This window comes from Garra rufa, chromosome 8, assembly GCF_049309525.1.
Source record: "Garra rufa chromosome 8, GarRuf1.0, whole genome shotgun sequence".
In the NCBI taxonomy this organism is placed as follows: domain Eukaryota; kingdom Metazoa; phylum Chordata; class Actinopteri; order Cypriniformes; family Cyprinidae; genus Garra; species Garra rufa.
Window position 1 is genome coordinate 44,775,271 of NC_133368.1, and position 19,864 is coordinate 44,795,134.

At 34.1% G+C, this 19,864-nt stretch overlaps 2 protein-coding genes across 2 annotated transcripts in view; both read left to right on the forward strand.

Annotated features, from left to right (window-relative positions):
• cers6 (ceramide synthase 6) overlaps positions 1–1,210 on the forward strand; it is a 76,708-nt gene extending 75,498 nt beyond the window's left edge. Inside the window, exon 11 of the mRNA XM_073845724.1 lies at positions 174–1,210. Within this exon, the coding sequence (XP_073701825.1) occupies positions 174–323 (150 nt within the window). The 3' untranslated portion in view covers positions 324–1,210. The remainder of the gene's footprint in view (positions 1–173) is intronic.
• A 10,965-nt stretch (positions 1,211–12,175) lies between these two features.
• Positions 12,176–19,228, forward strand: nostrin (nitric oxide synthase trafficking). Its single transcript, XM_073845135.1, has 11 exons — positions 12,176–12,289; positions 14,262–14,347; positions 14,570–14,653; positions 15,945–16,007; positions 16,084–16,165; positions 16,706–16,768; positions 16,882–16,980; positions 17,064–17,189; positions 17,272–17,370; positions 18,915–19,040; positions 19,115–19,228. Exons 1-11 carry the CDS (start codon positions 12,263–12,265, stop codon positions 19,226–19,228), a joined length of 969 nt encoding a protein of 322 aa, XP_073701236.1. The 5' UTR covers positions 12,176–12,262.
• Positions 19,229–19,864: the final 636 nt, after the last annotated feature.

Genomic DNA, 19,864 nt, shown 5'->3' on the forward strand with positions numbered 1-19,864 from the left:
TTATGGAATGAATGCAGCCTTGGCGAGCATAAGAAACTTCTTTCAAGAACTTAAACAAATTCTAACAACCTTGAATATTTAAAGTGGTTAAAAAGCAGTCACTTCCAATTGTCAAAATATACAGCTAGATATATTGAATACTGTCATTTTAACCATCTCTCATATTTTCCCAGGTGTCAAAGGATGACCGCAGTGACATTGAGTCCAGCTCTGATGAAGACGAAGTTCTTCCTCCCTCTCAGAAACACCACACTAATGGGACCAACGGTGCTCATGGCACCAACGGCTACCTGTCCTCGTCGCCGTGCCCAGACGAACACTAAGGACGTTTCCACTGGGCCCCAGCTGCATCACTCTTCATTGTGTCAAACCATGTATGAACATTGCCGGTCCCGTACTGGAACTTCTCAATAATGTGAATGCGGTTCTGTTTTGGTTGGTCGCTTTTCACCATTTCCCCCCAGATGTTTTGTGTTACATATGTTCGCTTTTGTTTTTGTGGTTGTTTATCCTGCGACATTCGTTATCAAAGCACCTTTTAGATTCAGTGCGGCTCACTCTTTGTTTTCGAGCAGGTGAATGAAAGCGGCGTTGTTTCTTTCATAATCACGTGAGCATGCTGCTGCGGTCATGTATTCTGGCATCATGAGAACAGTAGTTTTCTTGGCTTAGTGTTATTTTCTATTTATTTATTTTTTTGTATGTTTAATAAATTTGCATTTTCTGTGCTTTTATATGTTTCCCTTTTCCATGACAAGATGACGGTGCTGGAGCTGGTGCCCAAGTTGTGGTTGAAACTACAGGTAATCGAAGATGTTCGTGTCTTTCTTTCTTCGGTCTAGATAGAAAAAAATTAGGTTTTTGAAGAAAACATTCCAGGATTTTATTCCATATAGTGGACTTCAATAGGGATCAGCAGGTTGAAAGTCCAAATTGCAGTTTCAGTGCAGCTTTGAAGGGCTCTTCAGAATCCCAGCTGAGGAATAAGGGTCTTACCTAGCAAAACGATTGGCCATTTTTTAAGAAAAATACAAATTTATATACTTTTTACCCACAAATAGCCACAAGTACGACCCAGTGTTTACAAAGCGAATGTGCAAAGAAAGTCAGACGCCATTTAAAAAAGGTAAAACAGCGATGTCGGATGATTTTGAAGTTGGAGGAGAAAGTTAGATTTAAGTTAAACTTAGTTTTTCACCCTACCCTACCTTTTTGAACCAAAGTACAAAGACAAAAAAGCTAACCAGCAACACCAGTGACTTTTCCAGTGTGATTAGATAACCCTTATTCCTAGGCTGGGATTGTGTAGAGCCCTTTTGAAGCTGCATTAAAACTGAAATTTGGACATTCAGTCCATTGGCCACCATTGAAGTCCACTATATGGAGAAAAATCCAGGAACGTTTTCCTCAAAAAACCTCATTTCTTTTCGACTGAAGAAAGAAAGACATGGACATCTTGGATGACATAAAGGTGAGTAAATAATTAGGAAATTTTTATTCTGGAAGTGAAATAATTCTTTAATGTACGTATAACCAAGAAAAAACATTGTTTTGAATGTTCATAAGAAATTGGAAATACTGTTTTCGTAACTTAGAAGTTACACTCTTACAATATATTTTTGTTAGCTGGGTTTATCACCAGTTTGAGTACTGAGATTTGTTACCGCCAAAATAACTTGCATTGCAAGTATTCAAATCTGCATTTGTACTTGCATAAAATGTTTCTCGCATTAAAAATGCTGGAACCTGTAACATCAACATCAACATCAACTAGATTATATGCATTATTGTAAACAAAGCTGGCTAAACAGGAAATGCTTCACACTTGTATTTAAAGGAGAAGTCCACTTCCAGAATAAAAATTTCCTGATAATTTACTCACCCCCATGTTGTTCAAGATGTTCATGTCTTTCTTTCTTCAGTCAAAAAGAAATTCAGGTTTTTGAGGAAAACATTCTAGGATTTCTCTCCATATAGTGGACTCCAATGGTGACCAACAGGTTGAAGGTCCAAATTTACAATTTCAGTGCAGCTTCAAAGTGCTCTACATGATCCCAGCCAATGAATAAGGATCTTATCTAGAAAAACAATGTCATTTTCTTTAAAAAAAAAATATATATATATATATGTATATATATTTATAAATTTTTTAACCACAAATGCTCAGTCTTCATTATGTGATGTCGGAAAGGTCATGCGTGACAGGCAAAAGCAGCCACCCAGTGTTTACAAAGTGGACATGCAAAGAAAGTCAAAAGCCCTTTGCAAAAAAAGGTAAAACAACATCAGGCAATTTTAAAGTTGGAGTTTTTCACCCTACCTTTTTGATACACAGACGAAGAGCTAACCGCGTGTGACCTTTCCAACATGATTATGTAATGCATGAAGGCATGCATGCACATTGCAGAGCTAGTACAAGATGAGCATTTGTGGTTAAAAAAGAGAAGATTGTTCGCTATAAAACCGTTATTCCTTGGCTGGGATCATGTAGATCCCTTTGAAGCTGCATTGAAACCGCAATTGGGACCTTTAAGGCGAGACGCTGCAGGTGAATAGGGTAAAAAAATAACTGACTAATAGTTATCACCTTACTTACCCAGTTAATTGATTGCATTAATAAATGCAAACATTTTTTATATTACAAGTTTTCTAAAATGGTAGGTTTAAATATACAAATGAGGCATTATTTAATGAAATGTGTGCTAATTTGCATACATTTCTAGTACAAAAATCTAAACACTGGGGGACGTCAGTTTCAAAATTCTTGTTTAATTTTTTGGATATATTAGAGTCAAATGTTTTTTTGTAGGTATCTCATTTTGTCAATCTATAATTCAGAAAATACTTAGAATAGACAGAAAACAATGTATTTTTTATCATTTTGGGGGAATAAAATGTATAAAATCATTTTATATGAACAAATCCCTCTGTAAAAGCCTGTAGAATATAGACAGGAATAAAAAAATTAAGTTTGGTGTGTGTAAGTGTTACTGAAGTGGAGATGTATGGCTCAGTGTAGGAGAAAAAACTACTTTTGAGAAAACTGCCTTTAAAAATATGGATTGTAATTGAAATCTTTTGACACAAATAGATAAAGTGCTATACAAGAAACACTTAACGGTGTCTTTGGGGTGTTTTCTTTCCACTAGTTTATGAAACACCAAAAAGCCCAAAATCTCAAACTTGACAGTTGCATGAAAAAAAAACATTTTTTTCTCGCCTTAAATTGATTTTTTATTTTTTATATGGAGAAAATGCTTGGAATGTTCACTTCAAAAACCTTAATTTTTTTGCGACTAAAGAAAGAAAGACATGAACATATTGGATGACACGGGAGTGAGTAAATTATCAGGAAATTTTTATTTTGAAAATGAACTTCTCCTTTAAGCACAGCAATGCACCATGGTCATTTGTGGGAAGGTTATGCAGTAACAATCATTTACGACATTGTTGCAGCTCTCAAGTCAAAGTCTAGAGATTCACAGATCATCCAGCTGAGCACCGGCGTCGTTTTCGTGGAATAGGGGTAACAGTGTTTTAAAATGGCAGTCAATCAATTTTGCTCAAAATAATCATTTGTTCAAATGAATCACTATGAACTAGTGGTTTATAGTGAATCACTTGCGTTCCTTCAGCAAACATATTTTCACAAGTACACTATTGTTCAAAAGGTTTTGAAAGAAAATGTCTTTCTGCTCATCAAGGCTGCATTGATTTGATCAAAAATACAGAAAAAATCTGTAATATTGTGAGCTATTATTACAATTTAAAATATCTGTTTTCTATTTGAATATATGTTTCAATGTTATTTATTCCTGTGATGCAAAGCTGAATTTTTAACATCATTACTGCAGTCTTCAGTGTCACATGATCCATCAGAAATCATTCTAATATGCTGATTTGCTGCTTAAGAAACATTTCTTATTATCAGTGTTAAAAACAGTTGTGCTGCTTCATATTTTTGTGGAAATCATACAGTTCAAATCATACAAAAAAAACTTTACAAATGTCTCACTTTTGATCAATTTAATGCATCCTTGCTGAATGAAAGTATTAATTTCTTTTTCTGATTCTAAATTTTTGAACAGTAGTGTACAGTGATATCGGGAAGCTGTATCAGTGTTTCAGGTGCTGAACAAACAAGGGATTTGTGTATTTTATGGAAAAAACATTGGATTCTTCTACTTCGTTTAAGGAAAGTGTTTTAGGAAGCTTGCACCTTTGGAAAGTGTTCATGTTTTTTCCAGGAAAGTATTCCAATGTGATTCAAGTGATTACTGATTAATACCATGAATTCAGCAGGTATAAAGAATCTAATGTCCCATGATTATATTTAGGGTTGCAAAGGGGTGGAAAATTCCAAAAGACTCTAATTATGCAACCCTAATTATATTTGCTAATCATTTCTCAATGAAACCCAGTCATATTTCCAAATAGCTTGGGTTTTATTATTGCGCTCACACTTCAGAAACAAGGTACATATGAGATTACGAACTATATCAAAACTATCACACTGTTTGAATGATACAGTACCTACATGCACTTTGATGAATAAGTGGCACCAAACACTGGTCTTATTTGTTATCGTTAAGTTGTCTGTTTTTTTAATTAGCTTTTTTGAGTTTAGAATAAAAGATGCTTCTGGGTTTTCCTCATGCATTTGATTATCATTCAGCCAAGCTTTATTTAAAGCTTTTGATTCGAGTGTTTTGATGCTGTTTCTTTCAGTGTTGGGAAAGGTCACTGCTGCTGTCTGTTTTGAGCTGGAGAAGCGCTACAGCTAATTAGCCGTCATCTTATTTGCACTGCAGACAGGTTGCTGTGTTATGTGGTTTACATTTGATGTCAAAAAGGCAAAGAATTAAAAAAAAAAAGAAAGAAAGAGACACCTGTATTCTCTGCCTTTGCTGGAAAACTGATTATCAGCGGTACTAATGAATTATGTTGCCATGTATTTTAAATAAACAACAGACCAAAATATTGCTTTTGGCTGCTTTCGTTGTTTGTGTTGTGTCTGTCTCTCTTATTATCTAACTGAAGATTAGATGCAAGGGATATTGTTATTTTATGTTATTTTAAAGCAATTTTCTAGGCTATGGCACTGTTGCAGCCTGCATTAATTTTTCCAGCAGGTTGAAGGGGGAAAATAAAGTGAAAAGATGATAACTAATAAGAAACTGTTTTTCCTAAAGGGGTCATCGGATGCAAAACTCACTTTCACATGTTGTTTGAACATTAATGTGTGGGCAGTTTGTGTATGCAACCACCCTACAATTATATTTTTTTTAAATTTAGATTATCTTTAAATGTAATATCCCCTTTTTAAAATTAGGTCATTTTCAGCTTCTTGTCGGTGTGTCGCTGCCACGATAGTTGATTGACATGAGCGCCTTACCTTAGACCCGCCCTCACTGAGCTAAAACGACTCTGATCGCCATTGTGTGACTCAGGTGCAGGGGAAGACAAGAATATCTCCGATTGAGTGATCTAGGTGTTCTGTTGTTGGATCTAATAATGAACAAAGCAGTAGTCATTTACTCCCAACATCTTAGTTGCTGAAGATGCAGAGGATAACATTACTTTCGCTTTTTAAAACAAAAGCGCCGATCCCGATCTACATATGCGTCTACGTTCGTGCGAATTGTTCCTGATGCAGTTTCACCCACAGCAGAAGTGAGTATAAGGGTTTTTTATGCATCTTTGCAAACGGCCTTTATTATTAATGTGCTTGTTGGCAGGTTTCGCAGCTAAACGCAGCTAAAGTAAACATGACGGCTCATAATCCCACATCAGAGAGGGGCGGAGCGAGCAGAGCTCATTTGCATTTAAACGGACAATGCAATAAAATGAGTTGATTTTTTTTGCACAGCTGATTTTGACAAGGTAAAAGGGTGTTTTTTATACTACTATTGAGAATTTTTAACCAAAGTATATTATAGACTTTTCATTAAGACCCTAAAGAATCATATGAACTTGTGGAAAACGGGCATCCGATGACCCCTTCAAAGGAGTTGTGGGGATACAGCATCTCTAAAGAACTCAAAACTAATAATGAAAACCTAATATAACTAGAAAGAACAGGCACAGAAGATTCGCAGGAGGAAAGATTATTAGAAAGACAGAAACAAAAAGACATGTGAGGCTAATGTACGCTAATTTAAGGGGTGTTCGATTGTGGGTTTTTGCAGTCAACTCCAATTCCGATTCGTCAAGCGAATCGACTCCTCAGCTCCATTTAGTACTCGGTCAGCAATCGTGTTTTTACAATGTGTCATCAATCGACCATATTGGCAACAGTGAACGGAAACAATGCCAGTGAATTAAATAAAACATATTTTGCTGATTATTGAAAATGGTCAATTATTGTTCCGTTTTGGGCTGTACTAATCAGTCAGACTAGTACTATACTATAGAGTACTATAGACTGCCAAAGGGGAAGATTGCAAAAAAAAAAAAAACTGTCTGAGGAACAAAAGGCATTTGTGGCTGGCCAAACTAAACCAGGATTTCCAGGGCAAGAGTCTTAACAACATTCATGTTTCTTCTTATGATTTCCGGTCAGATAGGTGAAATATAAGGCTAATATCTTAATTAATACTGCTCGTACATATCTTCACCACCTATTAACTTTAGTTGTCAAAATATTGCACACCCTTTTCTGCAGCTTCCACACATTTTTGTCCGCACTCAGTAAGACATTAACTGTGCAATCCATGCTTTTGTTTACATCTGAGTATCGCCAATATGGTCACGCATCTGGGTAACTGACCAAATTGTGATGTAAGTGCAAACTCTCTATACCTTGAAATGATGAGTATCACCGTCATTTTAACCCTCTGGGGTCTGAGGGTGTTTTGGGGCCCTGAAGAAGTTTTGACATGCCCTGACATTTGTGCTTTTTTAAGTATCTTAAAAATATATAAATGGCTAAAGTCTCATTACATTGTAATCAGCACAAATTGGGCTACAATAATATGCAAGCAACATGAATGTACATGTTTTTGAGAAAACAACGTTTATGCATGGTTAGTGAAAAACTACATTTTTGAAGTCACTGAAATATAATAATACAGAACACACTATTTTCAACCAAATGATGTGAAAATCATCTCGTTCACTAGTTCGGAGAAAATATATTGATGTAAAGAGTGAAGGACAAGAGAAACAGCAGCATTAGATAGTAGTGAGTGATTTCTGACACACTAAGTTAATCGACAAGAGTCGATGGCGATGCCCGTGTTAGAGTCGATCCTAACACTACAGCTATTCAGAATCGAAGAATCGACTCTTTTGAACTCAACTCCCCGTCAACACGCAAATGCAACACATATTGTAGTTTTCATGATCAGCTCCAAGCTCCCGATATAACACAATAAATCAAGTACCAAATCCATTACAAATGTTTCAAGATTAATGGATTATGGCGATCACAAAAAAAGTGCAACAGAAATAAAAATCGAATACACGAGAGTAGGGCTGGGCGGTACACCGGTGTCATAGTCATCACCGGTGTGACATAGCGCCACGACATGGATTTTCTAATACCGTCAATGCCGTAATAAATCAATTATGTGCCTTGAACGGCTGCATTTACATCAATAATAGCTAATTCTAAATAGTAAGGCATTAAATTTTCTTCAAACGTTCAGTTGTGGTCTGAATACCTGTCCTTATACTATATATCTTGTTGTAAATAAAAAAGTCAAACATATTCGTATCAGCTTTGCAGGTGGTAGGTAAAAGGGGAGTGGCCATTAAACGACTGGTGAAACATCGTGAAGAAAGGTCGGGCCTGTAGCCTATACCAGGGGCGGAGTGGCAATCGGGACGACCAGTTTTTTCTTATCGGCGCACCCGCAAATACTCTAAAATTGTATATAATTTTCGCACTTTCAATATGCAGGGTATAGAAATCACTTTTAAATGAGTGCTCGTGCCGTTTACTTTTACTTTCGATTTTGCAATAACGCACACTCTCTGTAAAGGGAGCAGCACATCTTATAATAGATATTTGGCAGCAAATCCTCCAGTCTATTTTTGTCATCTCACTTTACTTTCGACCCGTGATCATTCAAATCTAAAGGTCATTGTACACTGAGTCCGATTTTCGTATGCGTTTTTTTTTTAGCTTTCTCATATTCGCCATCCTTATCAAAACGCTTATTATGGATGTGAAAATGCAGAAAATCAAACACGATCCCAATTTTTTTATGACGGACGAAAGTTTCAGAGGCAGTGTGTAAACTTGACACTGCATGTTTTTTTTTTAACGTGCAAAAATCTCGGACGGAAATTTCGTACTCATGTGTGCAAAGACATTAACTCCAGCAGCTCGTGTTGGATGCAGGGTTGCCAAGTCCGCGTTTTCCCCCACAGAATTGGTCTACTTTTAAACTGTTGCCATGGGTCGATTCCCCCCAGTTATTTAAAGGTTTTAAATATTGCAGAAATTAAATTTCAATATAAAATTACTTTTGTTTTGTTGTACACTGTTAAGTAAGATCTTTAGGTTTTTTTGCAAAATAAATACGTTGAGAATGCATAATACTCTCCCATGTCTCTTATTGATAAGGATACCTACCATTTACTTATTATATTATAAAAAATATTCTGTATTCACATAAAAAAGGGACAGGACAGGCTACTCCTCCCAAAATGTACCAAAAAAAGTAATACCGTGATATTATACCGCCACCGTTCAAAAGATGAAAAATACCGTGATATTACTTTTAGGTCATATCGCCCACCCCTACACGAGAGTAACATCTATAAACTGTTTTTTTTAAGGTGTTGTGAAACTTAATATAACTAAAAAAGACAGACACAGAAGATCTGCAGGAGGAAAGATTATATTAAAAAAACAGAGAGAAAAAAATAAATCAAGTGAGATTTAAAACATAGCCTTTCCTTCATTGTTCGGCCCCCAAATTGATGAAAATGCTGATGTAGGAGTGTTAGATTATGGGTTTTTCAGAGTCGACTCCAATTTCAACTTCCGTCAATGGAATCGACGACTTAGATCAATTTAGTACTGGCTCAGCAACTGTCCGCAGTGTTTTCACAACGCATTATCAATCGACCATGTTGGCGGCACAGATCGTAAACAATGCCACTTAACTGAACAAAATTGGCATGTTTTGCTGATTATTGCTGCTGAAAATGAGCAATTATTGTCATGTTTTGGGTTGTACGAATTGATCAGACTGGGAAAAACATTTGGAGTACTATAGATTGCCAAAAGTTATAACAAATCAAGGAGAAGAGTGCAAAACACTGTCTGAGGAACAAAAGGCTTTTGTGGTTGGCCACTGAACCAGGATTTCCAGGGAAAGAATAACAACATTTGTGCTTGTTCTTATGATTTCCGGTCAGATAGATGAAATTTTAGGCTAATATCTTAATTAATACTGCTCATGCGTATCTTTACCACCTATTAACTTTAGTTTGTCAAAATATTGTGCACTTTCCTGCTTACTAAAAAGCAGCTTCCACACGTTTTTTCTGTGGTTTAGACAGCATAAACAACGTATTCAGAAGTACATAAAGTGTGCAATCCATGCTGTTGTTTACATCAGAGTATCGCTAATGTGGCTGTGCATCCAGGTAAGTGACCAAATCAAGACATAAGTGCAAACCTTCTATACCTTGAAATGATGAGTGGGTGGCTGATCGTAGCCCTTATTTTTCCAGTCTTCCTCTTTGCTAACGTTTCTTTTTCTACGGCTTTTCTACAAATCTCCGGCTTGTTCGCTCTCTTTGCTCCCCTTCAACGTCAACGCGCACTTAATGCTGATTGGCTACAATATTTGCAGTAGGTCTGATCGGTCAGATCCATTCAGTTTTTTCTAAAAAAAAAAAAAAAAAAAAATGTTTAGCACACATACAGAGCAAACAGCTAGGAAATATTGACAAAATATTTGTTTGTCACTTGTAGAAAAACACTGGTAACAAGTGGAAAAAACTCCATGGAATAAGAGAAAAATATTTTGTGCCTTTTGATGTCAAAATCTGAATGCAAATCTGTCCTCAAAGACGCAATTTAAAGCTAAACACAGATGTTTAAATGTACATACTATGGATGAAAACTGCTATGATTACTCTACTTTTAAAGCATACATTTGATAGGTTTACATAATATGACATAGGCCTATGTGTTCATAGGGGACGTATTGTATTAGCCCTACAGTTACAGCATGAAAAATTACTTAAACCTATTATTAACATTTATTTATTTTATCTCACAATTCTGACTTTTTTCTCGCAAATGCAAGTTCATATTTTATAACTCAATTTAACTCAAACATAGTGAGTTTTCTGCCACCATACATTGTAAAAAATGACCGTGAATTTAACGGTAAAAAACTGTGAAATGGTTAACGGTAAGTTCTCCTTCTATATACGGTGAAAAACTGTGTTGGAAATTGCATGTAATTTTAAATTTTTTGAAGTGAAAAAGAACGTAAAATTTACAGTGAATAACCATAAATTGACATTCCCAGAATTCCCTGTATTTCATTTTTTTAAGTGAATGTTTGTTTTTTGTTTTGTTTTTTTGTTGAAATAACTTTTTCTTCTTAGATTTTTCTTGGCAGTTTTGTACATTAGGGTTGTATGTTACATCTAATGTTGTTAAATTAATGTTTTTTGCATTATTTCAGTTTTATGCCGTTACCATGATAGTGTTTAGTGTTTGTGTGAATGACACTGTGCACCTTCTATATATGTTATTATATAAAATCTACTTGTGATGGGCTTTGGTTCATCATGTGATGTTGTCATGACCACCTTCTTTTGGTGGTTATCAGTGTATTACAAAGGTACAAAAAAGATTTCAGTACTTCAAAAGGTCACCATTATATCAGTTAAAAAAATCAGAAATTACGGTATTTACATGTATATTTAAGTGAAAACCGTAAAACATTGTTACCGTATTTTTTACAGTAAAACTCTGGTAGCCACAGCTGCCAGGTTTTTACCGTAAATTTTACGCCTTTTTTTTTTTTTTACAGTGTAGGCTTCGCCCATACAAAACATCCTGTTTCGGATCCGTAAGACTAGACTATCCCACTATCTAACGTCAATTTTGTTAAATAACAGTGATTATGGCTGGGTGACAAGCTCTTGTAATAAGCAAAGAACATTTTGAAAATATCTTTTTTAAATCTAACAATTTTGAATCGTATCTCTGTAATTCTCTAGCTGTAAAGGCTATCGCTGTGTCCGAAATCGCAGACTTCCCTACTATATAGTACGTGAAAAACAGTAGGCTATGTGAGGTGAGTAGTATGTCCGAATTCATAGTATTCGAAATACAGGTGAGAATATTGTCAAAGCATTACACCAAACAAATACTAACAAGAAAAACTGCAAAAACAACGAATATCAAGTCTCTCTTTCTGGTTTGCATCATAAATAATAATAAAAAGGTTTGATTTTTAAGAATTCTGATATTTTCCACATAATTCTGCAACTGACTAATCAGAGTAAATTATTCTTAAAATGTGACAAACTGTAGTCAATTTAAATTATGTCATAAATTAGTTTTTCAATAGGGGAAAAATGAATGTCTAGACCTGTATCCATACAGAGTCAATTTATAGGCCAAATTTAAATTTTATTGAAAATTTGGTCTCTATAGCATTTCTATACCACTCTCTTAAACATAAGGATTTTTAGAATTAACATATACTTAGGCTTATCACTTTACAAGATGTTAACTGATGGACTGGAGGGGTGTGGATTACTTGTGAATTATTGTAATGTTTTTATCAGCTGTTTGGACTCTCATTCTGACGGCACCCATTCACTTCAAAGGATCCTTTGCTGAGCATGTGATGAATGCTACATTTCTAAACTCACCTGGATGAACTAAGAGTGAATTCATTTTTAGCAAATTTTCAGTTTTGGGTGATCAGTTGTTTAAAAAAACAAAAGGAAGCAAAATTATTCTTCAGTGGCATCAGTGTCAAAACCACCTTTTAAAGTACTTTTATTGTTATTATTTCTGCATTTTACTTCTGCATTAATGTTAATAACACTGCTGGCAACATCAGGGCACACATCAAACCAGATGACAAAATGTAATCCTATGCAAGTTAAACACTGATATCTAGCAAAGACTGAAGCTGTATTTGGCCACTCCTTTGGTTTTATAATGATGCAGTAATCTTGCACAGGCACACAGGTGATTTCCGCATACATTCTTCAGGAACAGACAGGGTCAAAGTTTGAACTGCAGAGTTAACGTACGACTAGTGTGAAGATGAAGGACCCACTGAGCAGCTGTACTGTGAGTCCATTTCATTTACTGTTCAAACAAATATATTCAACTACTTACTTGATATCTCTTGTAGAGCATAATAGTGTACAGATGCGTTGATAGTGTTGATGTCTGATTTACGGTATCGCTCCACATAAAACTCTTGGCTGAAAAATTGCTTATTATTAACTAGAAGAGTAAAGTTTGTCTGGACTTTGCTGTCAACTTGAAAAAGCTTGCCTGAAAATGTACACCAAAAGGTTTTAAAAATCCATTTGAAAGTTAAGACAGAACGACAATACATATTGATTGACTGACTGATTATAACTGCTAGATGCAGTTTCAAAGATGTTCTGAATGGTTGCTAGGGATTTCTGCCTAGCTGCTATGGTGTTTTGGTTCTGAGTGATTTACCAGGATGCTGGAACAATGATGAAGCAAAGTGAAAAGATGCGCATTTGTACGAAAAAAATACATATTAAGGCGTTGAAACTTTAAACCGTTGGATAGAAGGACTGAACAGCAGAGATTATTGTGATGGTTTTATCAGCTGTTTGGACTCTCATTCTGATGGCACCCATTCACTGCAGAGGATCCATAGAATGAACGAACAATAGACAGACAGACAGACAGACAGACAGATAGATAGATAGATAGATAGGCGCTGGAGCAATGGCTGCCCACTGCTCCGGTGTGTGTCCACAGTGTGTGTGTGTGTGTGTGTGTGTGTGTGTGTGTGTGTGTGTGTGTGTGTGTGTGTGTGTGTGTGTGTGTGTGTGTGTGTGTGTGTGTGTGTGTGTTCACTTCTCACTGCTGTGTGTGTGCACTTGGATGGGTTAAATGCAGAGGACCAATTTCGAGTATGGGTCACCATACTTGACAATATGTCACAACTTTCACTTGATATAGATATAGATAGATGGATAGATAGAATGAAAGAACAAACAAACAAACAATAGATACATAGATAGATAGACAGACAGACAGATAGATACAGTAGAAGGATAGAACAAATGATAGAACCAACAAATAGATGGACAGATAGAACGAATAACAAATGAACAATAGATAGATTGAATGATAGATAGAACGAACAAACGAACAATAGATAGACAGATAGAATGAAAGAACAAATGAACAAACAGTAGATAGATAGATAGAAAGATAGAACAATAGAAGATGGACAGATAGAACGAATAACAAACAAATGATAGATAGACAGACAGACAGATAGATAGATACAGTAGAAGGATAGAACAAATGATAGAACCAACAAATAGATGGACAGATAGAACGAATGACAAATGAACAATAGATAGATAGAATGATGGATAGAACGAACAAACGAACAATAGATAGATAGAACAATAGATAGAACAAATAACAAACGAACAATAGATAGATAGAACAATAGACAGAAAGATAGAATGTTAAATAGACAGATACAGTAGAAGGATAGAACAAAACGATAGAATGAATGACAGAATGAACGAACAATATATAGAACAAATGATAGAACAAACGAACAAGATAGATAGATACAGTAGAAGGATAGAACAAACAATAGAAGATGGACAGATAGAACGAATAACAAACAAATGATAGATAGACAGACAGATACAGTATATAGAACAAATGATAGAACAAACGAACGATATAGAATAGAACAATAGATGACAGAATAATAGATAGCTAGAAAGAATGACATGATTGAACAATAGATAGAAGATATACAAAACAAATGATAGAAAGTAGATAGATACAGTCGAAGGATAGAACGAAACAATAGAACAATACATAGATTGATAGATAAATAGTAAAATGACAGAATGATAGATAGAAGACAGATAGAAACAGTGATGGAATGAATGACAGAATAAACGAACAAACGATATAGAACAAAGGATAGAACAAACAAACAACATAGATAGAACAATAGATCACAGAACGATAGATAGATAGATAAGTTTGTTGTTTAATTAGGCTGTATGTTGTGTTTCAGTATAATCTGCTGTATCAGGACCTGAAGAGAATCTCTAAGAATGGCGAGTTTTTCTGCAAAGAGCTCTTGGCCGTCTTCCAGCAAAGGTAACAGGTCTCTGCTCTTCTTCTCTTAAAGTTGTTGTAGTACTTGACCTCTAAGACACTGAAGATACTCGAGTATCAACTCTCCAGAGAAGAATATGGAATGGAAAAGAATGCAATAGTTCTCAAAAACCCTAAATGACCCTAAATTCAGGACAGAACCTCAATGACCTGAGTGAACACGCCTGACTAATACAACACATTATGGTTTGTCTATAAATTTAGATCTGAACTGGAGATCAACTATTCCAAAGGACTTCAGAAGATCGCAGGGAAACTTCTTAAAGTCTCGAAAGAGATGTGTGACAAGTGAGTGAACACACCTCCAGCTGACCAATTTACATTTCTAAATAATAGGGCCTACATTTCATCTATCTATCTATCTATCTATCTATCTATCTATCTATCTATCTATCTATCTATCTATCTATCTATCTATCTATCTATCTATCTATCTATCTATCTATCATCCATATTTCTATCATTCTATTTAACCATCTATCTATTGTTCAATCTATCTATCCATCGTTCTATTTAACCATCTATCTATCATCCATATTTCTATCATTCTATTTAACCATCTATCTATTGTTCAATCTATCTATCCATCGTTCTATTTAACCATCTATCATTCTATCCATCCATCTAATCCATTCATCCACCCATCATTCAATCTAACCGTCTCTCTATTGTTCAATCTATCCATCCATCCATCAATCCATCTATCTATCTATCTATTGTATCTATCCATCTATACATCCATCTATATTTCTATTGTTCTATTTAACCATCTATCTATTGTTCAATCTATACATCCATCTATCTATCATCTATAAAACCATCTATTGTTCTATCTATACATCTATCTATCTATACATTCCTCTATCCATCGTTCCATCCATCCATCCAGAAGATGGACAGATAGATAGATATTTAACCATCTATTGTTCAATCTATCCATCTATCTATCGTTATATCTATACATCCATCTATCCATCCATATTTCTATCGTTCTATTTAACCATCTATTGTTCAATCTATACATCATCTATTTATCCATCCATCTATCGTTCTATTTAACCATCAATCTCTATACATCCCTCTATCCATCATTCTATCAATACATCCATCTATCCAATCTACCTATCCATCAATCCATTGTTCTATCCACCCATCAATCTACCTATCCATCAATCCATTGTTCTATCCACCCATCAATCTACCTATCCATCATCATTCTATCTATCCATCGTTCTATCAATCATCTATCTATCTATCTATCTATCTATCTATCTATCTATCTATCTATCTATCTATCATCTGTCTGTCTGTCTGTCTGTCTGTCTGTCTATCTATCTATCTGTCTGTCTGTCTGTCTATCTATCTATCAATAAACAAGTTAAAAACAAGTGCAAGACAAAATACACTCATATTAAAAATTAAAGTTATCTTATATAGTCTTGCTTTTCATAGCCTTTTTATTACAGTTTAACTGGAAAATAAGACAAAAAATTTTCATGTGATGTGAACTGCGTCAGCAGTGCAGGTTCATGTTTGATGCACTTGTCTTGCAAACTCATTGAGTTTTTCCTCTTCAAAGCTCCACGTATCGTGCATGGTCCTTCATATCAGATGAAATGTACGCCTCAGCAGATGCCCACCGGTACGACACTTCACTGGATCAGCCTCTTTTTATTCATGTGGGTTGCTGTGTATTTATATCGGCCTTATTCTTTCAGCATACTGGGAAACGCTCTCAACCAAGATGCTATTCAGGAACTCCGTCAAATCCTAGATGAGCACGCGAAAAGAAAAAGACCAGTATGTCACTTACAGGAAGAGTTCAGCTGAAAACTTGAATGTACTCACCCTTATCCAAGATCTAGATGAGTTTGTTTCTTCACGGAACAGATTTGATCACATGATCATCACTTGCAGTGAATGGGTGCCGTCAGAATGAGAGTCCAAACAGCAGATAAATACATCACAATAATCCACAAGAAACCACTCCAGTCCAATTAAGATCTTGTAAAGTGAAAGATGTGTGTTTGTAGGAAACAAATCCATTATTAAGGCATTTTTAACTTTAAACCGTTGGATAGAAGGACTAAAGGACAGAAGGACAGCAGAGAATCAACAGTTTGAAGTTAAAAAAGTCTTAATGATCGATTTGTTTCTTACAAACACACAACTTTTGGCTTCACAAGATGTTAATTGATGGACTAGAGTGGTGCGGATTACTTGTGATGTTTTATCAGCTGTTTGGACTCTCATTCTGATGGCACCCATTCACTTCAGAGGATCCATATTTACATTAAGATTTACAGCAGCATGTTTGCACTACGTTTTGTATGTTCACAGCTTGACAATGCAGTTGAAAAGTCTGGAAAGCTTGTTCTTACAAACTGGAGTGAACAAATTAAGGTAAGAAAATAGACCTGGAAATGTGTCTCTTTAATTCTGAGGGATTTGATCAAACAAACCAATATTAAAGTTGGATTTAAAAGCACTTGAGGAGGATACATGTGTTTTCACAGCTTAAAAAGAAGCTGATTGGCTTGACAAGAGAACATGAAGCTCTTTTCAGCTTTGTGGAGAAGAATAAGCAAATCTGTACGGAGAAGGAAAAACAGAAGGTATTTGTGATGGTTCATTGGCTGGGGAAAAGTAATTAACACAGCTGTTTGTGACATCAGACACTGACATTATTTTTATCTAGATGTTAAATAGATTGACTAAATCGGCAGAGCTTCAGACCAGAGTTGATGAGGAATATTTCAACACCAACATTGAGGGTCACCACATCCGACTGAAGCTGGAGAACACACTGAAAACCTGCTATCAGGTTCATGCCATTTTCCACAACTTTGAAATTTCATCCTATCCAAAATTCATTTCGTTTTGACTAATTCAGAGCTGAATTTCAGATCGTTCAGGAGCTTGAGAAGCAAAGAATAGAGACTCTGTCTAACACCCTGGACAAGTACAGTCTCTTCATGACTGTTTACGCACAGACCGTCATTCACGTGAGTAACTGAACCAATCGAACACTACACACTAAGTTAATGTAATAGATTCACCAGTGCTGGGCAAAATTAGATTTTAGATGCTCCCTTTGAATTTACAAGTGTGAATTTGAATTGATATGGTCACGAATGAAGGATGATGAATTAAAACAGGATTCAATATTAAAAAATAACTAAATAAAATTAGCGTACAATATGACAAAATGTCTACAATTATTTTTTTTAAGCTTCATGAAAATAAATAAATATTTGGCTCCAATATTATCTATTTTAATAAATATTAAAATTCTAAAATTGTATTAAAATTCAGTTAAAAAAAAAACATTTTAAATATATTTTATTTAATATTAAGACAGTTTTGTAGATTTTAGAGCAAATGTTATTATTGTGGGAAATTAAGCTCCTGTACCATGGTGTTGTATGAATAAAAGTTAATTAAAACATATAAAAAATGTATTTACATTAAATTGATTAATTTATTTTATAAATTTTAACTGTATAATTATAGAATTATAATTATATACAATTATATTAATATATATAATATAATAATTATATATATATATATATATATATATATATATAATATTATAATTATTACTTTATTTTATATTATTATCATAAGAATTATATTTCTAATAAATTATAATTATATAATTATAATTAAAAAATGACATATATATATACACACACAATATAATTGTGTGTGTGTGTGTGTGTGTGTGTGTGTGTGTGTGTATATATTATATTATATTTATTATTCAATATAATGATTATAATATATATATATATATATATGTATATATATTAATATATTATATTATAATAAATAAATGTAAATTTAAATATAATTTTATTTAAATGTATTATATGGATTTAGGGTACATACATTTTATATTTATTTATAATAAATAAATAAATACATAAATATGGAAATATATATATATATATATATATATATATATATATATATATATATATATATATATATATATATATTATAATTATTTTATATATTATTATATTATATTGCATTTGTATTATATATACAATATAATATTATAATAATATTATTATATATACAGTATATTATTATATTGTATTTGTATTATATATACACAATATAATATAATAATAATATTATAATAATATATATATATATATATATATATATATATATATATATATATATAACATTATTTATATATAATATATTATATTATAATATATAAATAAATGTAAATTATTTAAATAACATTTTACATTTATTTATATATTATAACATTTTTACAATTATATTATATAGTTATATTTATATTATATATATATATATATGTGTGTGTAATTAATACTTAATTATAATTCATACAAATTAATTTTAGGCATTTTCAATATAATGTGGAAACAAAAACAAACCAAAGTAAAAGGTTTGTTTAAAACTAGCAATTATGTCCTTGATCTAATTATTTCTTGACGCAATTAATATGACCTTCAGGTCAGTCTTAACTGGTTGATTTGCATCTGCTAAATGTTTTTGCTAATAGAGTCACAAACAGATCGAGCAGGCCGTACGCAAAGTTGATGTGGAGAAGGACATTCAATCTCTAGTTGAGGACATCGGCACTACAGCGGACGACAACAAAGCTGAATTTCTCATGACTGACTACTTTGTAAGTCTTTGAATTCAAAGTTTTGTGTTGCAGGAATTGATATGAAACCGTCTGCCATGTATGTTTTTGTGCAGGAAGAAGAAGGAAAAACAGTCATGGGCAAAGACAGAAGAAAAGATGCCATCAGGACCAAACTGCAGCGTCTGGAGGACTGCATCAGGAAAACAAAAAACGACAGAGAAGGTTAAGATCTGTTTTAAAGCGGAGCGTATGATTCAAAAGGGTCATATCAGGATGAATCACATTTTCCTTTAACATTTGACTTGAAAAAAACTAAAAAACTGGTGTCCATAAATATGCCTGTCAGAGCATATCAGGATAATAAGGAAGAAGCAGGACAGATTGTTGCTAAATACCAGAGGAACTCGTCAGAGTTCATGAGAAACTGCTTTGAACCTCAGGGAACTGAATTAAAAATTAAGTATAATATGACCCTCTTTAAAGGATAACTATTGCCAAAATGCAACCTGGGCTGTTTTTTTTTTTTTTTACTGTAAACGAGACAAATTCAAAAAAGCATAATTACGACAAACGAGCCGTTTTTGAGATTGACCGTGATTTCGTTTTGTGGTCAGTGGCCGGTGAATGGGAATACTAGGGGCATAAATTTGAGCGCATCAAAATCGATATTTTTACAACACTAAGAAGGCTCGACACACCATGAAACTTTGCTCAAAGTATCGCCTGGGTCTCTACACATGAACTCGAGCATTGAGAACATTGTTTGTGTACACAGAGTTTACTAAAAAGAAAGGTTTTGAACAACTCACTTACACTGTTTGGGTTTCCGCTCGCGGCCGTCTTGCCAGTCAAGAAGTGGCGAT